We start from the raw sequence: 15,508 nt of genomic DNA on the forward strand, positions 1-15,508 counted from the left end.
ATAATATACCCAAACAATTTAAAAGGATAGTTATGGAGTTTGAGACCAGCCTTCTCTACAAAATATTAAAAATTGAGCTGAGTGTGGTGGCACGTGCTGTAGTCCTACCTACTTGGGAGGCTGAGGCAGGAAGATCTCTTGAGTCTAGGAGTTCGAGGGTGCTGTGAACTATGACCATGTGACTGCATTCCAGCCTGGGTGATAGAACAAGAACTTGTCTCTGAAAAATAAAAATAAATAAATTATGGTACACAGATAAACAATTTGGCAATAGGAATGAACGATCTACCATTCTGTGTAGCAGTATAGGTGATTCTTACCTTTACAATGATGAAAGAAGCCATAAACCAAAGAGACAATACTCCATTTTCATAATCAGGCAAAACAACTCAGTTGGAGAGAAGCATAAGTTAGTAAAGTTACCTTTCTTGATAAAAATTTTAGTTACACAAAGGCATTCAACTTGTGAAAATTTGTTAAGCTGTGCTTTCTGGATAAATGTTCTTATATGTATGTATGCTACATTACCCAAAAAACATTGTTTTGAGATCTATCCATGTTGGATGTTAGGAGTTCTAGTGTATTCATTTCAAATGTGTGTGAACAGACTGCAGCTTATTTATTGATTCCCTTATTGGATTTCTAAATTGTTTCTAGTTTTCCTCTGTTTCAAATAATGCTGTAGTCAATTGCTTTTTTTTTTTTTTTTTTAAACATCTTATACAAATATGTAAGATTGTTCTTCTAGGAGGTGGCATTGTTGGGTTTTAGGGTATGCTCATGTTTAGCTTTATCAGATACTATCAAATTGTTCTCCAAACAGTAATATAATTATAGGCTCACCAGAAGTGTTGGAGAGTTCCTATTGCTTTATATTCTTGTCATCACTTGGTACTGTCAAACTTAAAAAATTTTTGCTAATCTTATTGGGTGTGAAATGGTATCTCATCAATATTTTAATTCGTGTTATCTGTTAACTAGTGTATTTGATCATCTTTCTACATGTTTATAGGTCATATGGATTTACTTTTAGGTATCCTTATCTATTGCCCATTTTTTGCTTTTGGGAATTGTATATTTTATTGCATATTTTCTAGTGACTAACTTTATATTTTTCTTCATTTATGTGCAATTTTCCTTGATTCTTAAAGTCCATATATTCAGGAAGGACCTCCCCACCCCCTTTGATTTTTAAGACATTACTGGAATTTCACCTGTAAACTTTAAACCTGGAGTAAGTCAATCCTCCTGAGAGTTTTCCTTCAGATTTTAATCTTTTTCCTATTTCTGTTTGCCTGCCATTACTCTTTATTTTATTAATTCATTTAAACTACAGTGGATTTTCCCGCTTTTTTCTTTTTGAGAGGTTGGTGGTGATTGGGGGAGGGAGAAATGAGAAGCAATAGAAAATAAAATTTGCCTAAAGTTTATAAAATTGATACAGCTATGTGTAAAATGCTTAGAATATGCTTGTGACGCTTGCTGGTTTTTTAAAGTATATTTGAAATTCAGTCTAGATTCAGCATTGTACAGCCAAAGGCAATTTATTTCATTTTATATTGTCTGTGTTGCAGATGCTCATCATTACATGGTTAGTGTGTATGTGTGTGTGTGTGGTCCACGCAGTCCCTGTTTTCCCCCAGATTCTCAAGACAGTTCCATGTATCCATTATTCTGCAAAGCAACTGCATTAACAGTTGAAACTTCACCTAGTACCACTGGTGCTTTGACATTTCTGTGATATTAGAGAGAAAATGACCAAGCACTTGGTAGCTGTGTTTCCCAAATACTTTAAAGGTGGTTGGTTGGTCTGGGGTAATAGGAGATGATGTAAATAGTGCTTATTTATCTTCTGTCAGGATGTGGTAATAGCAGTAAGGGCCTGGAGTTCCTGAGCTGTTTACAACTGTCACAGAGTCTGTGAGGCTAGGAAACCTTCTTCGAGAATATCCTGGCCCAGATTTCTTCAGCATTCCTTCTCTGTTGCTTCTGCCTTCTGCCTTACGTGCCAGAGAAAGCGCTCATGACTTTTGTCCAGAGTCACAAAATCTTGGCTGATCTTGATGAAGGAGTCTTGCAGCATATTCTCATGGCATGAATCTTTTGAAGAGAGGTGCCAGTAAAACATAGCTTCACTAGGAAAACTCTTCCTAGAATAGAATTGGATTTCTTTTTTTAATGGTTTGATGTAAGTCAATGAAGAAACTTGAGTCTATTTTAGTGTAGAATGACTTCAACCCCCATCAAGTTTGGAAGTCTTCTCTATGTGAGATTTAGAAAGGCTGTACACAATATAATTAGGTCTTGCTTGTGAAGAAATTAGTATAAAAAATGACAATTTAGAAGTGATCATTTTAAAGCATTTTCTGTATGAAAATATACTCCAGTATTTGTAGAAAAAAGTCCTAAACTGAGTTTTGACTTTATTTTTTAAAATCTGTAAGTGGTAAGGATTTTTGTTTTCCTAAGCACCATATACTTAAGTACCATTATCACACTTAAAAGATTGTTAGCAATTCCAGTAATGTAATTTTGAAATTTCCTGATTGTCCCAAAAATCTTTGCTTTTGCCTCTTTTATAACAGTTTTAACTCCTCAGATTCCCTTCCCTTGCTTTTTTATGCCACTAATTTATTGGAGAAACCAGGTCATTTGTCCTGTATAATGTTGCACATTCTGGATTTGACTGATTGCTCCCTTGTGCTGGTGTTTAACTTGATCCTATATCCCCACTATTCCCTGCAAACTGGTAGAACTGAAGGCTTGATTCCATTCGGGTTGAATCTTTTCTTTCTTCCTCTTTTTGAGTAAGAATCCTTTATAGTTGATGTTGTGGTATTGCATCATTATCATGAGAAACATAGTGTCTGGTCATCCTCATTGAGTGATGCTGAGATGAATATGTGGATTCTGTTTGTACACTGTTACTCTGTTGGTATAGAAGGGCCCGTTATAGTCATTTAAAACTTTATAAGATGCTTAAGAATCTCAGAAAAGATTCTAACTTAGCAAGTCTAAGGGAAGAAACATCTATTATTAATAAAACATGCAACATACAAAACCCCCCAAACCTCTCTACATTTACTCAGATGTGGTAAGAATCACTACATTTAAAATGTAATTAGAGTGACAAAATTTACTCTTCTACAAATGCTTTAAGATTGTTTATCTTGTATAAAGTGAAGCATATTTTAAAATGTTAAGAGCTGTGAAGATGTTTGAGATTGCTGTGGTGTAATAAAAAAGTACTAACTCTGGACACAGGAGGCCAAATCATGTTTTTGAGGTCTATTTTTTTTAAATATTTAGAAAATAATAAGACTGGACATGGTGGCTCACGCCTGTAATCCCAGCACTCTTTTTTTGTTTTTTTTTTTTTTTTGAGACGGAGTCCCTTGCTCTGTCGGCCTCGGGCTGGAGTGCAGTTGGCCGGATCTCAGCTCACTGCAAGCTCCCGCCTCCCGGGTCTTGTATGCCCATTCTCCTGCCTCAGCCTCCCGGAGGTAGCTGGGACTAGCGGCGCCCCGCCACCCCAAAATCGTCCGCGGCCTATTTTTTTGTATTTTTAGTAGAGACGGGGTTTACACCGTGTTAGCCAGGATGGTCTCGATCTCCTGACCTCAGTTGATCCGCCCGTCTCGGCCTCCCAAAGTGCTGGGATTACAGGCTTGAGCCACCGCGCCCGGCCAATCCCAGCACTTTGAGAGGCCGAGGTGTAGGTCACCTGAGATCAGGAGTTTGAGACCAGCCTGGCCAACATGGCAAAACTCTGTCTCTACTACAAATACAAAAACTAGCTGGGCGAGGTGGTGCGTACCTGCAATCCCAGCTACTCGGGAGGCTGAGGCAGGAGAAGCGCTTGAACCCGGGAGGCAGAGATTGCAGTGAGCCAAGATCGTGCCTCTGCACTCCAGCCTGGGAAATAGAGTGAGACTCCACCTAAAAAAAAAAAAAGAAAGAAAAAAAAGAAAAAAGAAAAGAATAATAATATATCTATCACAGGGTTGTTTTAATGAATAATTGGAATGATTTATTTGGAGGCAATTCAGCACCCAGTAATTAACTGACTCTAAATCTGAAATTCATTCCAACAATACAGATATTTTTCATTCTATAGAAAATTAACAGTATCATGTGCTGTTTTAGCTATGTCTGAATAAGCTTTTATATTTGAGCTTGTTTTTCAAATGATAGGAGAGTTGATGGAGTTTTAACATAAGTGTAGTTAAAGTAGGCTTTTTGAAAAAATAGCCTGTGGAATTCTTATTACTGTTTTTTCCCCCTACTTTCAGCTTCATTTACCTCTTAATTCTCCTTTGCCTGGAAGTGAATTGACCAAGGAACCTTTTCGTTGGGATCAGAGACTCTTTGCATTAGTGCTGCGGTTGCCTGGCACCATGTCAGTAGAATCAGAACAGTTGACAGGTGTGCCTTTAGATGACTCTGCAATCACACCAATGTGTGAAGTGACAGGTGGTAAGTTTTTTTGCTGGCAGTAATTCGGTAACTTAAAGCAGATTTTATCTGAATGTTTTAAAAGTGTACAAAAACAAACATCCATGTTTGTTTTTATTTAACAAGTTAATATTAGGAATTAATAGGCATATACGGTTTTAACAGTACATTTATTGATAATGGTCTATGATCTTCATTTTAATAGAATGTGGTTACTATTGGATATGACAAGGAATGGTAATATTTTTTCTACTTGTATAGAAAATGCTAGTATTTGAAGCTGTTAAACTAATTTTCTTATCTAGAAAGATTGCCAATGATTTAGAAGTACCATAGCATTATTTTTTGCAAAAAATGTTTTGAGAATCATCTCTGTATATTTGATGGGATATGCTTGGTTAAGTGCAATTTTTCCCAGAGGCAAAGAGATTGATAGATTAAAGGAAACAGATAGTGAGGTCTTATCCAGCTTCTGTTTCACTTATACATCAGATTAGATAGGTACTATGCTAAGTGAACAGCAAGGGAAATTGTGAAATACGTGTGTAATCAACTCAGAACTCATTTAATGTAGAATTGGCTGACAGGTGGATTAATTTCATATAGGTATGTATTGCGTGCCTACTGTGTACTAAGTGTTGTTCCGTGCTTTTGGCTTTCAGTAGTCAGTAAGACAGACATGGCATTTTTGCTTTCATGGAGCATTTCAGTTCTCACCTGAAAATTTTATTAAAGTAATTTTAATATCAAATTCTGTATTTGATATTAAAACGTGCAAGTCTAGCATTCCACTGTTTTGCTTACAATAAGGGCCTGTGACATAGTCTGCAGACACAGTTGGTGCGCTAATGAGATTCATCATAGCCAGCTACATAAGAGAAAATATAAGTTCTAATTAATATTTTAGGTGCATTTTTTCTAAAATTCTATGGGTTTTGGAAATCTGCAAAATTCACAGACAAAAAGGGATTAACCTTACACAGGTGTGTGAAATAGATAAGTTAGAAAACTGTTATTCATGTCATTAAATGCTTTCATTTTATAGAAATGCTTTTGTGAACTTTTGTAATGCCTTCACAATTTAATTAACAAAGGGCAAAAAGGGCATATATGTAATTTTTTTTAAGGGACAACCTGTCATCTAAATTTGAAAATTAACTAACAGTTCTCTTTACATAGATAATATTTTTTGGTGACAGTTGTATTTTTTTCTGTGGCAGGGTGCACATTTATATTCATGAAATTTCAGTTTCCAGCTTTGAACTGGCACCCTTGTTAAAAATTCTGATTAAAAAAAATTTTTTTTTTAACTGGGGATTTTACTTAACAGATTCTGAAAGGCTTGGAGGCTATAACATTCTCACATTGGAAATTCCTTACTGTGAATTACTTAATTTGAACTTAGAATTACGATGAACTTTTGGGACTTAAATGTACTATAACTTTGTCACTAGGATCAGGAATATTCAGTGTGAAGTGAAGTGAGTGGTATAATCAAAGAGTCTGAAAAGAACCATGAGACATCATGTAGCAGTTATATCCTTGCCTTTAGGCAGTAATATATTAAAGCTACTTTGCTTATTCTTTCAAAGGAACATCTCTAGAGGAGAAGTTCCAAAGTCATCCTTGGTGATGTCTTTCAATGATGCAGAAATCTTAGACAAGAAATTAGGAAGTCTTCTCTAAATATACATTCTAAATCCTTCCTGATGTGATAGTTTATTTGCCCCTTTTCATGCTCTTACTAGCAATAAGGTAAGCCGCTCAAATGTCACTCACCTTTTCATATCTCTGAATAATGTGTTTTCTTTCTTTTTTAAAGGATGTTCACTAAAGAATGTTTTGGGGAACACCAGAAAGTAGCAAGAACAAAAAAGATAATACCCACTGGTATTGCACTATCTAAATATGTAGTCACTGCTAACAATTCCTGTGCATTTTTAAAACTTGAGGTTGGCTGGGTGCGGTGGCTCACGCCTGTAATCCCAACACTTTGGGAGGCCAACGCAGGCGGATTAGCTGAGGTCAGGAGTTTGAGACCAGCCTGGCCAACATGGTGAAACCCCATCTCTAGTAAAATACAAAAATTAGCTGGGCATGGTGGCTCATGCCTGTAATCCCAGCTTTTTGGGTGGCTGAGGCAGGAGAATTGCTCGAGCCTGGGAGGTGGAAGTTGCAGTGAGTCGAGATCGTACCACTGCACTCCAGCCTGGCTGACAGAGCCAGACTCTGTCTCAAAAAAAAAAAAAAAAAATTTTTTTTAAGTGGTTGTTCATGTGTATATTTGTGTACATTTATTTTTCCCATTATAGAGTAATTCACGTTCACTAAGGAAATATGGGAAAAAATTCACCTGTATTGCCAAAATAATAATATATTTCTTTCTATGTATTTTTTTAATTACATAATTATAGTCATTGTAAGCATTTTTCTTTTGATACCAGGTAAAGGTAACTCTATGCCAAATAACTGTTACTAGGTATTCGGAGTACAGCAGGAACAATAGAAAGCTTACATCTTTGTACTGAGTGACAGATAATAATCATGTAAAATAAATAAATGATATTTTGTAGTAGTACTACCTACTAGTATTGTAGTACATAGTAGGGTGCTACCTACTTTGAAGACAGAACAGAGTAAGGGAATAGAGACTAACTTGAGGCAGAGAAGGAATATTCTAAGGTTTTTTCTGAGGAGGTAACATTTGAGCAGAGACCTGAATAATGGAGTTAATTACACATATGTCTAGGCGAGGGAAATGGCAAGGAAAGGGGCATGCTCTCTGTATTTTTGGAAGCGACAGGAAGGCTGGCATGGCTGGAGCTTACATAGGGAGGAATAGAATAGTAGCTAGGTTTAGAGAGGTAGGCAGGGGCCAAATATTGAATGGCTCTTTAGGCTACAATAAATGTTTTTTTGTTTTCCAAGTATGATGGGAAGCCTTTTGAAGGCTTTTTATAGGCAGTGACATCTGATTCCTATTTCTGAAATATCACTTCACCTGTTAGATGAGAATATAGAGTGGCAAGAATGAAAGCAGGAAGACTAGTAGTAGTACTATGTTCTAGCTTTGGAGGTGGTGAGAGGTGGCCTAACGTAAAAGAGAACCAAAGATGAGGACAATCAGGGAAGAAGCAATCAAGGATGGTTCCCAGATGATTCAGTTGGTCTGAACCACTAGAGATGGATGGCTGTGCCAAGGACTGAGATGGTACACTAGGGAGAAGCAGGTTTGGGGGAGGTGCAAGGACGATAATAAATTTTAAAATGTGTAATAGACTTGTTGAATATATCAAGAATTTTTTAAGTATTTTATAAAAATTATTTATAGATATTTCTAGATTAAATACATTTAATTTTCTTAGCCTCTGTAAGGACTATTGACCAACTTAGAAATATTCATTTGCTTCTTCTCTATTTGACAAAGATGCTAATACTACCTTTAGACTCACTATATTTAGTTTGACTTTTTTGTGGACTCCACATAACCCAAAGTGAGACAGCTTCTTGACTTGAAGGTGTGTGCTAATATAACTTTTTTCACAAATACAAGTAGCGATCCCAGAAACTTTATGCGTTAGCACAAAGTGTCGTATATTCCAAAGAGTAAGTTTTGACATAGACAATAAGTAGCATGAGGAACATTACGTAGGATATAGGCTCACTTTGTAAAGAAAGCAAAATTTGCTATTTCTCTTTAACTTTTAAAGTAATTAATAGATTTTAATTTGCCAAATGACTCATTTTATTCTTTTCTCCAATTTTGTAAAATGTACTGATTAGTAATTTTATTTCATGTTAAGATTGATTTGCTTATGTTTTCTTAATAACTGATGACACAACTTAGGAGAGCAGAGATAATTGTCATAGTTTATATACTTTTGCTTTTTAATGACATCTTAGGAATATGTTTAAATTTCATGAAATAAGATACTCAGCCTTTATGTAAACTTCTAATATTTTGCATGTAAAGATGGTTAACCTTTTTATGGATTGCTTTTTGTATGTACTTAAATTGACTTAGAAAAAAGATTTAAATTTACCAATTCTTTCAAATAACTATGACTTCATATAAATGCTCTATTTTAAGTACAATTTCAAATTAACAGAGGATTTCCAGGGGACAAAGGATATCCAGAATAGTTTCTGATACCCTGTAAGGATTTGAATTGTAGCTGTATCACTGTGCTAACTTGGAAAAGTTAGTTAACCTTTCTGTGCTTTAGTTTTCTTATTTGTAAAATGGGGAAAATAACCCATACAATTGTTGCTAGGATTAAAGAAATTAATATCATAAAATGATTGGAACAGTGCCAGGCACATAGATATCAGTAATTGGTAGATATTTGTTAAGGTTACAATCATTATTTTATACAGTTAAGTTGTCATATGATACTTATTTTTTCTAAGTAAAGCTGACTTTGACGATTTGAATCACCATTGTCTATAATGTTCTCTTTTCTGAGTAGCCTTTAACAAATCACCTTAAATATAAGTTGACATGAGTAATTTGATGTGTCAAATGTAATGATGTAGCTTGTGTTCTGAAATAATTGGTTGAATGTGTAAAAGAGTAGGGCTTCATATTGAGCTTATTACAAATAATAGTGCAAAATATTTGGCCAAAGATTGAGTTTTAGCTGTCAAGGTTTTTAGGTTTTTAGTGTTGGTCTGAATCAGAACTGTATAACAGAAATCTGATTCAAGTTTCATATGTTATTAAAATTTCATACTAGCCATTTTAAAATTAAAATACATGAAATTAATTGTAATAATATATTTTACTTAAATCAATATATCCATAATATTACTTCAGTATGCGATTGATATTTTAAAATTACTGAGATTTTTTTTATACTAAGTCAACAAAATCAGGTGTATATTTTACACTTACTATACATTTCAATTCAGACTAGCTGTATTTCAAGTTCTCAATAGCTACATGTGTCTAGTATATAAATTATTGTATAGCTAAGGTCTAGATATTTTTGTTGAAAATTCCTCTTTAAAAAATCTTTTCACTCATATCTTTTAAAAAAATCACTAGTATTTAATGCTTCTGAACCAAAAGTAATATAGGTTAAAATGTGCAAAAGGGGAATTCACGTAAGACAGGTAATTCCCAAGTGTGTAAGCTAAGTGAAATTCAGAAAAGCACACGCTACCATCTGTATATTAAAACGCAAATATTTAAAATACTTAAAAACTGCCAATGAACTAATTAAGTAGTTATTACATATCTACTATGTGCACAGTAAATCTTAGTGATAATACTTTTGTTAAGCAGGAATAAGATTTTGGGGAGACAGTTACTAGATGTGTGTGTGTAGATGTGTTAAAGATAAATTATATTGCATAACAATTGGAGATAATGTGTTTTTTGTATATGTTTTTAAAAACATAAAATATGTGACTTGTTTTCATTGTGTGTTGTTCAGACCAAGAATTCTATGTTCCAAATACCTATAATTAGAAGAAAATACATACTCTCACAAAATGGGATTGTTGGTTGATTGGAAATAAGGATTTTTTGTGCACTTTCATAAGATAATGAAATTAGTCAACTTCTACCATTGAACTTTTGTTAATTAGTACTGTCAGAAACCCCACAGTTGTTTTTTCCTTGCTAAAGATAGGAATTCTTGCAACTAACTAGTTTACTATATTCTTCTTCTTCTTCTTCTTCTTTTTTTTCTTTTAAATCTCAGGCCGTTCGTATTCTGTGTGTTCTCCAAGAATGCTTAATCAGTGTCTGGAGTCCTTGGTGCAGAAAGTACAAAGTGGGGTGGTAATAAACTTTGAAAAAGCAGGACCAGATCCTTCCCCCGTAGAAGGTATTACTGTACTTTTCTTTTAGACATTCAAAACTTGCTTTATTGTTTATTCAACTAGAATTGGAAACTTACTATGATTTGACCTTAAGATTGGCAAGACCAAATTATTAAGACAGGCTGTTGGTAAAGAGGGAAGCTTAAATAGGAAAGTCAAGGTAAACTAATGGTGGTCTAGTAGCATCACCTTTTTGTATTAATGATTGTTTATTGCCTGACATTTCGATGAGTCAAAAGCCTTTTAAAGTATTTATAGATAAGCAAATTTATAGTTTCTTTGTAGTAGTATACAATTGCCTGTCAACATATATATGCTTCTCCTATGCTGTTTAATTCCCAAAGTGTTCAATCCTAGATGTTTAACTCCTTAGCTACTTTTGGACCAAGGATCAAACTGATTGAAACTAAATGGTGTATGTGGGTCAAAAATGAGGAACCAGGCTTTATTAAGCTTGATTCTTGTAACTCTAGCTGAGTCCACATGGCTTTTTCTTAGCTTCTGTATCATGAACTATTTCCAATAGCCAGTGGATATAAGGAGTTATAGTACAACCAATGGATGGTTTATAGCTGAGACCCTCTGCATTGTATGTTACCTATTTCAAGATTTAGGGAGTCATGGCTGGGCGTGGTGGCTCACACCTCTAATCCCAGCACTTTGTGAGGCCGAGGCGGGTGGATCACCTGAGGTTTGGAGTTTGAGACCGGCCTGACCAACATGGAGACACCTCGTGTCTACTAAAAATACAAAATTAGCCAGGCGAGGCGTGGTGGCGCATGCCTGTAATCCCAGCTATTCGGGAGGCTGAGGCAGAAGAATTGCTTGAACTCGGGAGGTGGAGGCCGGGAGGTCGAGGTTGCGGTGAGCGAAGATGGCACCATTGCACTCCAGCCTGGGCAATAAGAGCGAAACTCCATCTCAAAACACACACACACACACACATGCACAAAGATTTAGAGAGTCATTTAATGATAATCGGCAGAGGTGGTCCATTAAAGTAGGTACCTGGGAAAAGAGAAAGATCATAGAGATAAATGAAAGAATGGGGGCACTGAGAGAGTACCATAGGGAAGGAATGGGTGATAACAGTAAGTTGTGTCATGTCTTTAACAAAACCAAACTTAAAAAAAATTTAATTGAATTGTTACAATGTATTTATTTTTAAATTATTTTAATGCTTTGTTTAGAGTTTGGTACTAGTAAATGTTCACTGAATTGTTGAAGATAGTTGGTATTTTGCTGAAGTTATTTTAGATTAAAGGTAGGTGCTTTGGTCTAGATTTGCTTATTAAGTTTTTTTTAGGCTTCAGTTAAAATGATTTCTAAGAAATACTTAATTTGTAATACTTATTTATTCTAGTATTTATTGTGCGCCTGGCACTGTTTTTGACATTTGGAATATGATGATAAAGGTGGCAAATTTGGTGCTTGCTCTTATCATCTGATGAAGAAAACATGTCATTCATCAGACAGATATTCACTGTAAAGCATGTTTTATGTGTTCCAGTTGGGAAGGCAAAGGATGCTGCGGACCTCCTTTGAACTGGCGAACTCATAGTTGGAATTTGTACTTATTGTCTAATGAATTACAATCTAGTCTAAATATTAAGCAGTCATAGTGTTTTGCCATTTAAGAAAAATAGGAAAACCTAGAAAAGAACAAATATTAGGAATTTTTTATTAATTTAAGTAATAATGGATATAATTTAACTTTTTATGTTTATCCCCCACTTATGATACATGCTTTCTTTGTCTTAATTTCTTTGCTATAGATGGACAGCCAGATATATCAAGGCCTTTTGGATCTCAGCCTTGGCATAGCTGTCACAAACTCATATATGTCAGACCAAATCCTAAAACTGGGGTTCCTATAGGTCATTGGCCTGTTCCAGAGTCTTTTTGGCCAGATCAAAATTCGCCAACACTAGTAAGTACCAGAGAGACTGTAACTATGTAATAGTAACCATTCAGCTGCCTTTCCTATTAGTTTTAAATTCTGTTGTGAAAGCTGTGATTAATTTATGGGGATTAGACAGATGTTCAAAGTGCTGTGATACCCTGTTACTTGCTTTAGTGTACTGTATTGTTTATTATGAAGTAATAGAAAAAAGAAAGGCATCTCCTTCCTTTAGAATCTAATACTATGCTCACGTTTTTTATTCTTGGCTTCTGGGTACAAAATTTCCTCTTTGAACTCTAAATGAGGATTTGTCTCTGGGACACAATTTAGGATTTAAATGAAGGTTTAGAAAATAATTTTAATAGTTTGCCTGCAATTTTTTAGGACTTAGTCTTAAATTCATATTGATGTGTATGGTTTTAGTTATATACAGTGTTGCAGATTGGAGGTTTAAGCTAGAACAGATTTTCTGATTTTGTTTACCTGAATTATTTTTAGGAACAATGAAGTTTGCTCAGTGATCATGGTGAATTATCAGTATTCATTATATAATTCTTAAAATAACAGGGTACATTTATACAGATTAATATCTATTTAGTTGTGTTAGTGTACTCTTTTCTTTCCATATTTTTTTTTTCCAAGTATCTGAGGGCATTAAGGGATATTTTATGGGAGAGCATGGCAGTGGTTCTCCTTGATTTTACCCTTAGAAAATAAGAATTGTATTTCAGAGATCATTAAGCAGTCTTTAATAATGTTTCATACAACAAAACCTTTTTGAAACCTTTTGTACTTCAAACTTGTATCAGCTCTTCAGGATAATTTTTATTTTGAATTTATAAAGTGATATTTCTTTTATTCATTAGGGATTTAATAAAGTAGTGCATGAAGTTAAGGTTTTCTAAATTTCATTGAAGTATCTTCATACCTTCTCTTTTTTCTGATAGAACCATCATAGTTTTTTAGTCTGGCTTTATGGAGAAACTTTCAATTTCTTTGGTCATTTTACTTTCTCTTCTGGAGGTCTTTCAACTCTTACAGAATAGATACCTTATTTGTATGAAATATTGTCATGTTGGTTATTTATTCTGTTGTATTTATTTAACACGTACAGGAGAACATACAGTACCTGAGTCTTAATGGAAAGAAATCCAAAACCAGTATCACAACCCTTATCTATTAATGCTGCTCTAGCAGTCTATCACAAATTCTTACAAGCCATAGAGGGTGGGTAGGACTCTAATTGGAGAAGGAAATAGTATGAGAAAAAAATATGGAAGTGAAAAAGAACAAGGTATGTTTAGAGAGTAACAAGTAGCTCAGTATGGGTGGATCATAACATGTATATAGGATATTGAGAGTACTATTAAACTAACCAGATTGCTTATGACTTTAAATGCAAGGTTAAGGAATATTAGCTTTTTAACAGTGGAATTCAAAGAACAGTTGAAGATGTTTTAACAGACATCTTTAGAAAATTGATTTGGTAGTGGTTATATGCAGAAAATTAGAAGGGGAGATGAGCTGAAAGGCAGGTAGGTTACCTAGAGGGCTATTGATATGGTTCACGTAAGAGATTTTAAGTGGTTGAATTATGATGATGGAAGAGAGAATAATAAATAATATTGGAAAGAACTGGCAAACTTTAGTAACTGAAGGATATTAGGGGAAGTGAAATTTTTATAAATTATAATATTGAAGAAATATTACTACTGAAGTTAAGTGTAATTTACAAGATGTGAATTTGAATCACGGCACTACTAGTTACTAACTAGTGCCTTTGGTTATCTTTTGTAAGCTTCAATTTCCCATCTGTTAAGTGGCTTATAGCTCCATTTCATTGGGTTGTTTTGGGAATTAAACAAAATCATATATGCAAAATTTTCTTTGCCAAGTTCTAGAGGATCTTTCCTTCCACTTTCCGTCTTGGATCTCAGTACTTTTATTCACAGAGTAAGTGTGTTTCGTGGACTGATTGAATAAACTGTGTATCAGGTGCATGCTAGGCACAGGAGCACAAGATGAGTAAAACATAGTGCTTTCCCTCTTGAACATTACGCGTCTATGGGCAGATCAGACATGTACACATCATAGAGTACTGTGTGCCAACTGTCATGGAGGGGTGGGGCAGAGCCAGAGGAGGTGGGCCTGACAGCCTGATGTGTTTTTGGAGTACAGAGTGGGAAGGGGTATGAGGGAAGAAGTCTTTTAGAGGTTGTTACATGCCAACTCATTCTTCTAAACTTTGTTTGCAATACACAAGGGAGAAAATAAGTACTTGGCATGGCAGAAGCATGGAGTCTGTATGGCGTGGTGTGGGAAGGCAGGGACCAGATCATTGAAGATCTTTGTATGTGATATTGAGAGTCTAGACACTATTTTTAGGTGTTTGGCTGTTACTTTTACTGAATAATTTTAGATAGGGAAATTATATGATCCTATTTATATTTCACTGCCATAGGATTGATCAGAGGGGGGCTGATTAGAGACTAAACAAAGCAAAAAGCAGTTGTACTAGTCTAATCTGAGAAATGATGAAGGCCCAAATTAAAGTGGTAAGAAATAGAAGATACATTTCTAGAGAGATGAGAGTTTAGTATTAACAGAAGGCAGCAACTAGGACTAACTACCTACCATGATTATGTGTTCTGGTAAGTGCCTTAGAATTTGTGTTATCGGTTTATCCAGGTCTTTGTGACAGTTAAATATGGAGGATGAGGGGAAGATATCAAGAATAACGACTAGGTTTTTAGAACAGGTTTTGTAGCTTGGGGGAGAGATAACAAATTGTACATATTGTGTCTGAGGGACCTGTGAAAGATTCAGGTTATGTCCAGTAGATAGATACAGCAGAGAAATGAGAGCCATCTGACCCCAACACAGTAGATTTGTGAACCACCAGGGTGTAAGCAGTAACTGAGGCCAATAGCTATGAAATTTAAAATTACTTCCTCATAGCTCATTTTGTTCACAAAATCTCACAATTGGTGGGATTTTTAGAAAGAGGACTATTAAGAGGTAGATGGGGGTAACGTGCCTTTTTTAAAAAAGTATTTCTTTTTTATACCTCTAGAACAGGGTGTATATCCTATAGAGTTTACCAAAATAATTGCTGGAATAGGGAAGGAAGCATTAGAAGTTTTATTTATGGTTGTTTTCTCCTATTTTAATACCATTTTGGCATATATTTTGTTATGGACATCTACATTTATAATTTAAATAATTAGAAATATATGATATAGTATATTCAAAAACCGATCAAGAGCTATGATTACGTTGGAAGTCACTACTCTTTTTTTTTTTTTTTTTTTTTTTTTTTTT

At 34.9% G+C, this 15,508-nt stretch overlaps 1 protein-coding gene across 7 annotated transcripts in view; it reads left to right on the forward strand.

Moving 5' to 3' along the window:
- The window catches only part of INTS6 (integrator complex subunit 6), a 111,035-nt gene that overhangs the window by 54,760 nt on the left and 40,767 nt on the right, over window positions 1-15,508 (forward strand). For all 7 annotated transcript variants that reach the window (XR_001885928.1, XR_001885929.1, XR_001885930.1 and 4 more), the window contains 3 exons: window positions 4,293-4,476; window positions 10,164-10,289; window positions 12,060-12,214. Coding sequence is in view for 4 of the 7 variants with exons in the window: in XM_017873733.1 (XP_017729222.1) it covers window positions 4,293-4,476; window positions 10,164-10,289; window positions 12,060-12,214 (465 nt within the window). In the remaining 3 variants the exon portion in view is untranslated. The remainder of the gene's footprint in view (window positions 1-4,292; window positions 4,477-10,163; window positions 10,290-12,059; window positions 12,215-15,508) is intronic.

This window comes from Rhinopithecus bieti, unplaced genomic scaffold, assembly GCF_001698545.2.
Source record: "Rhinopithecus bieti isolate Rb0 unplaced genomic scaffold, ASM169854v2 scaffold_7398, whole genome shotgun sequence".
Taxonomy (NCBI): domain Eukaryota; kingdom Metazoa; phylum Chordata; class Mammalia; order Primates; family Cercopithecidae; genus Rhinopithecus; species Rhinopithecus bieti.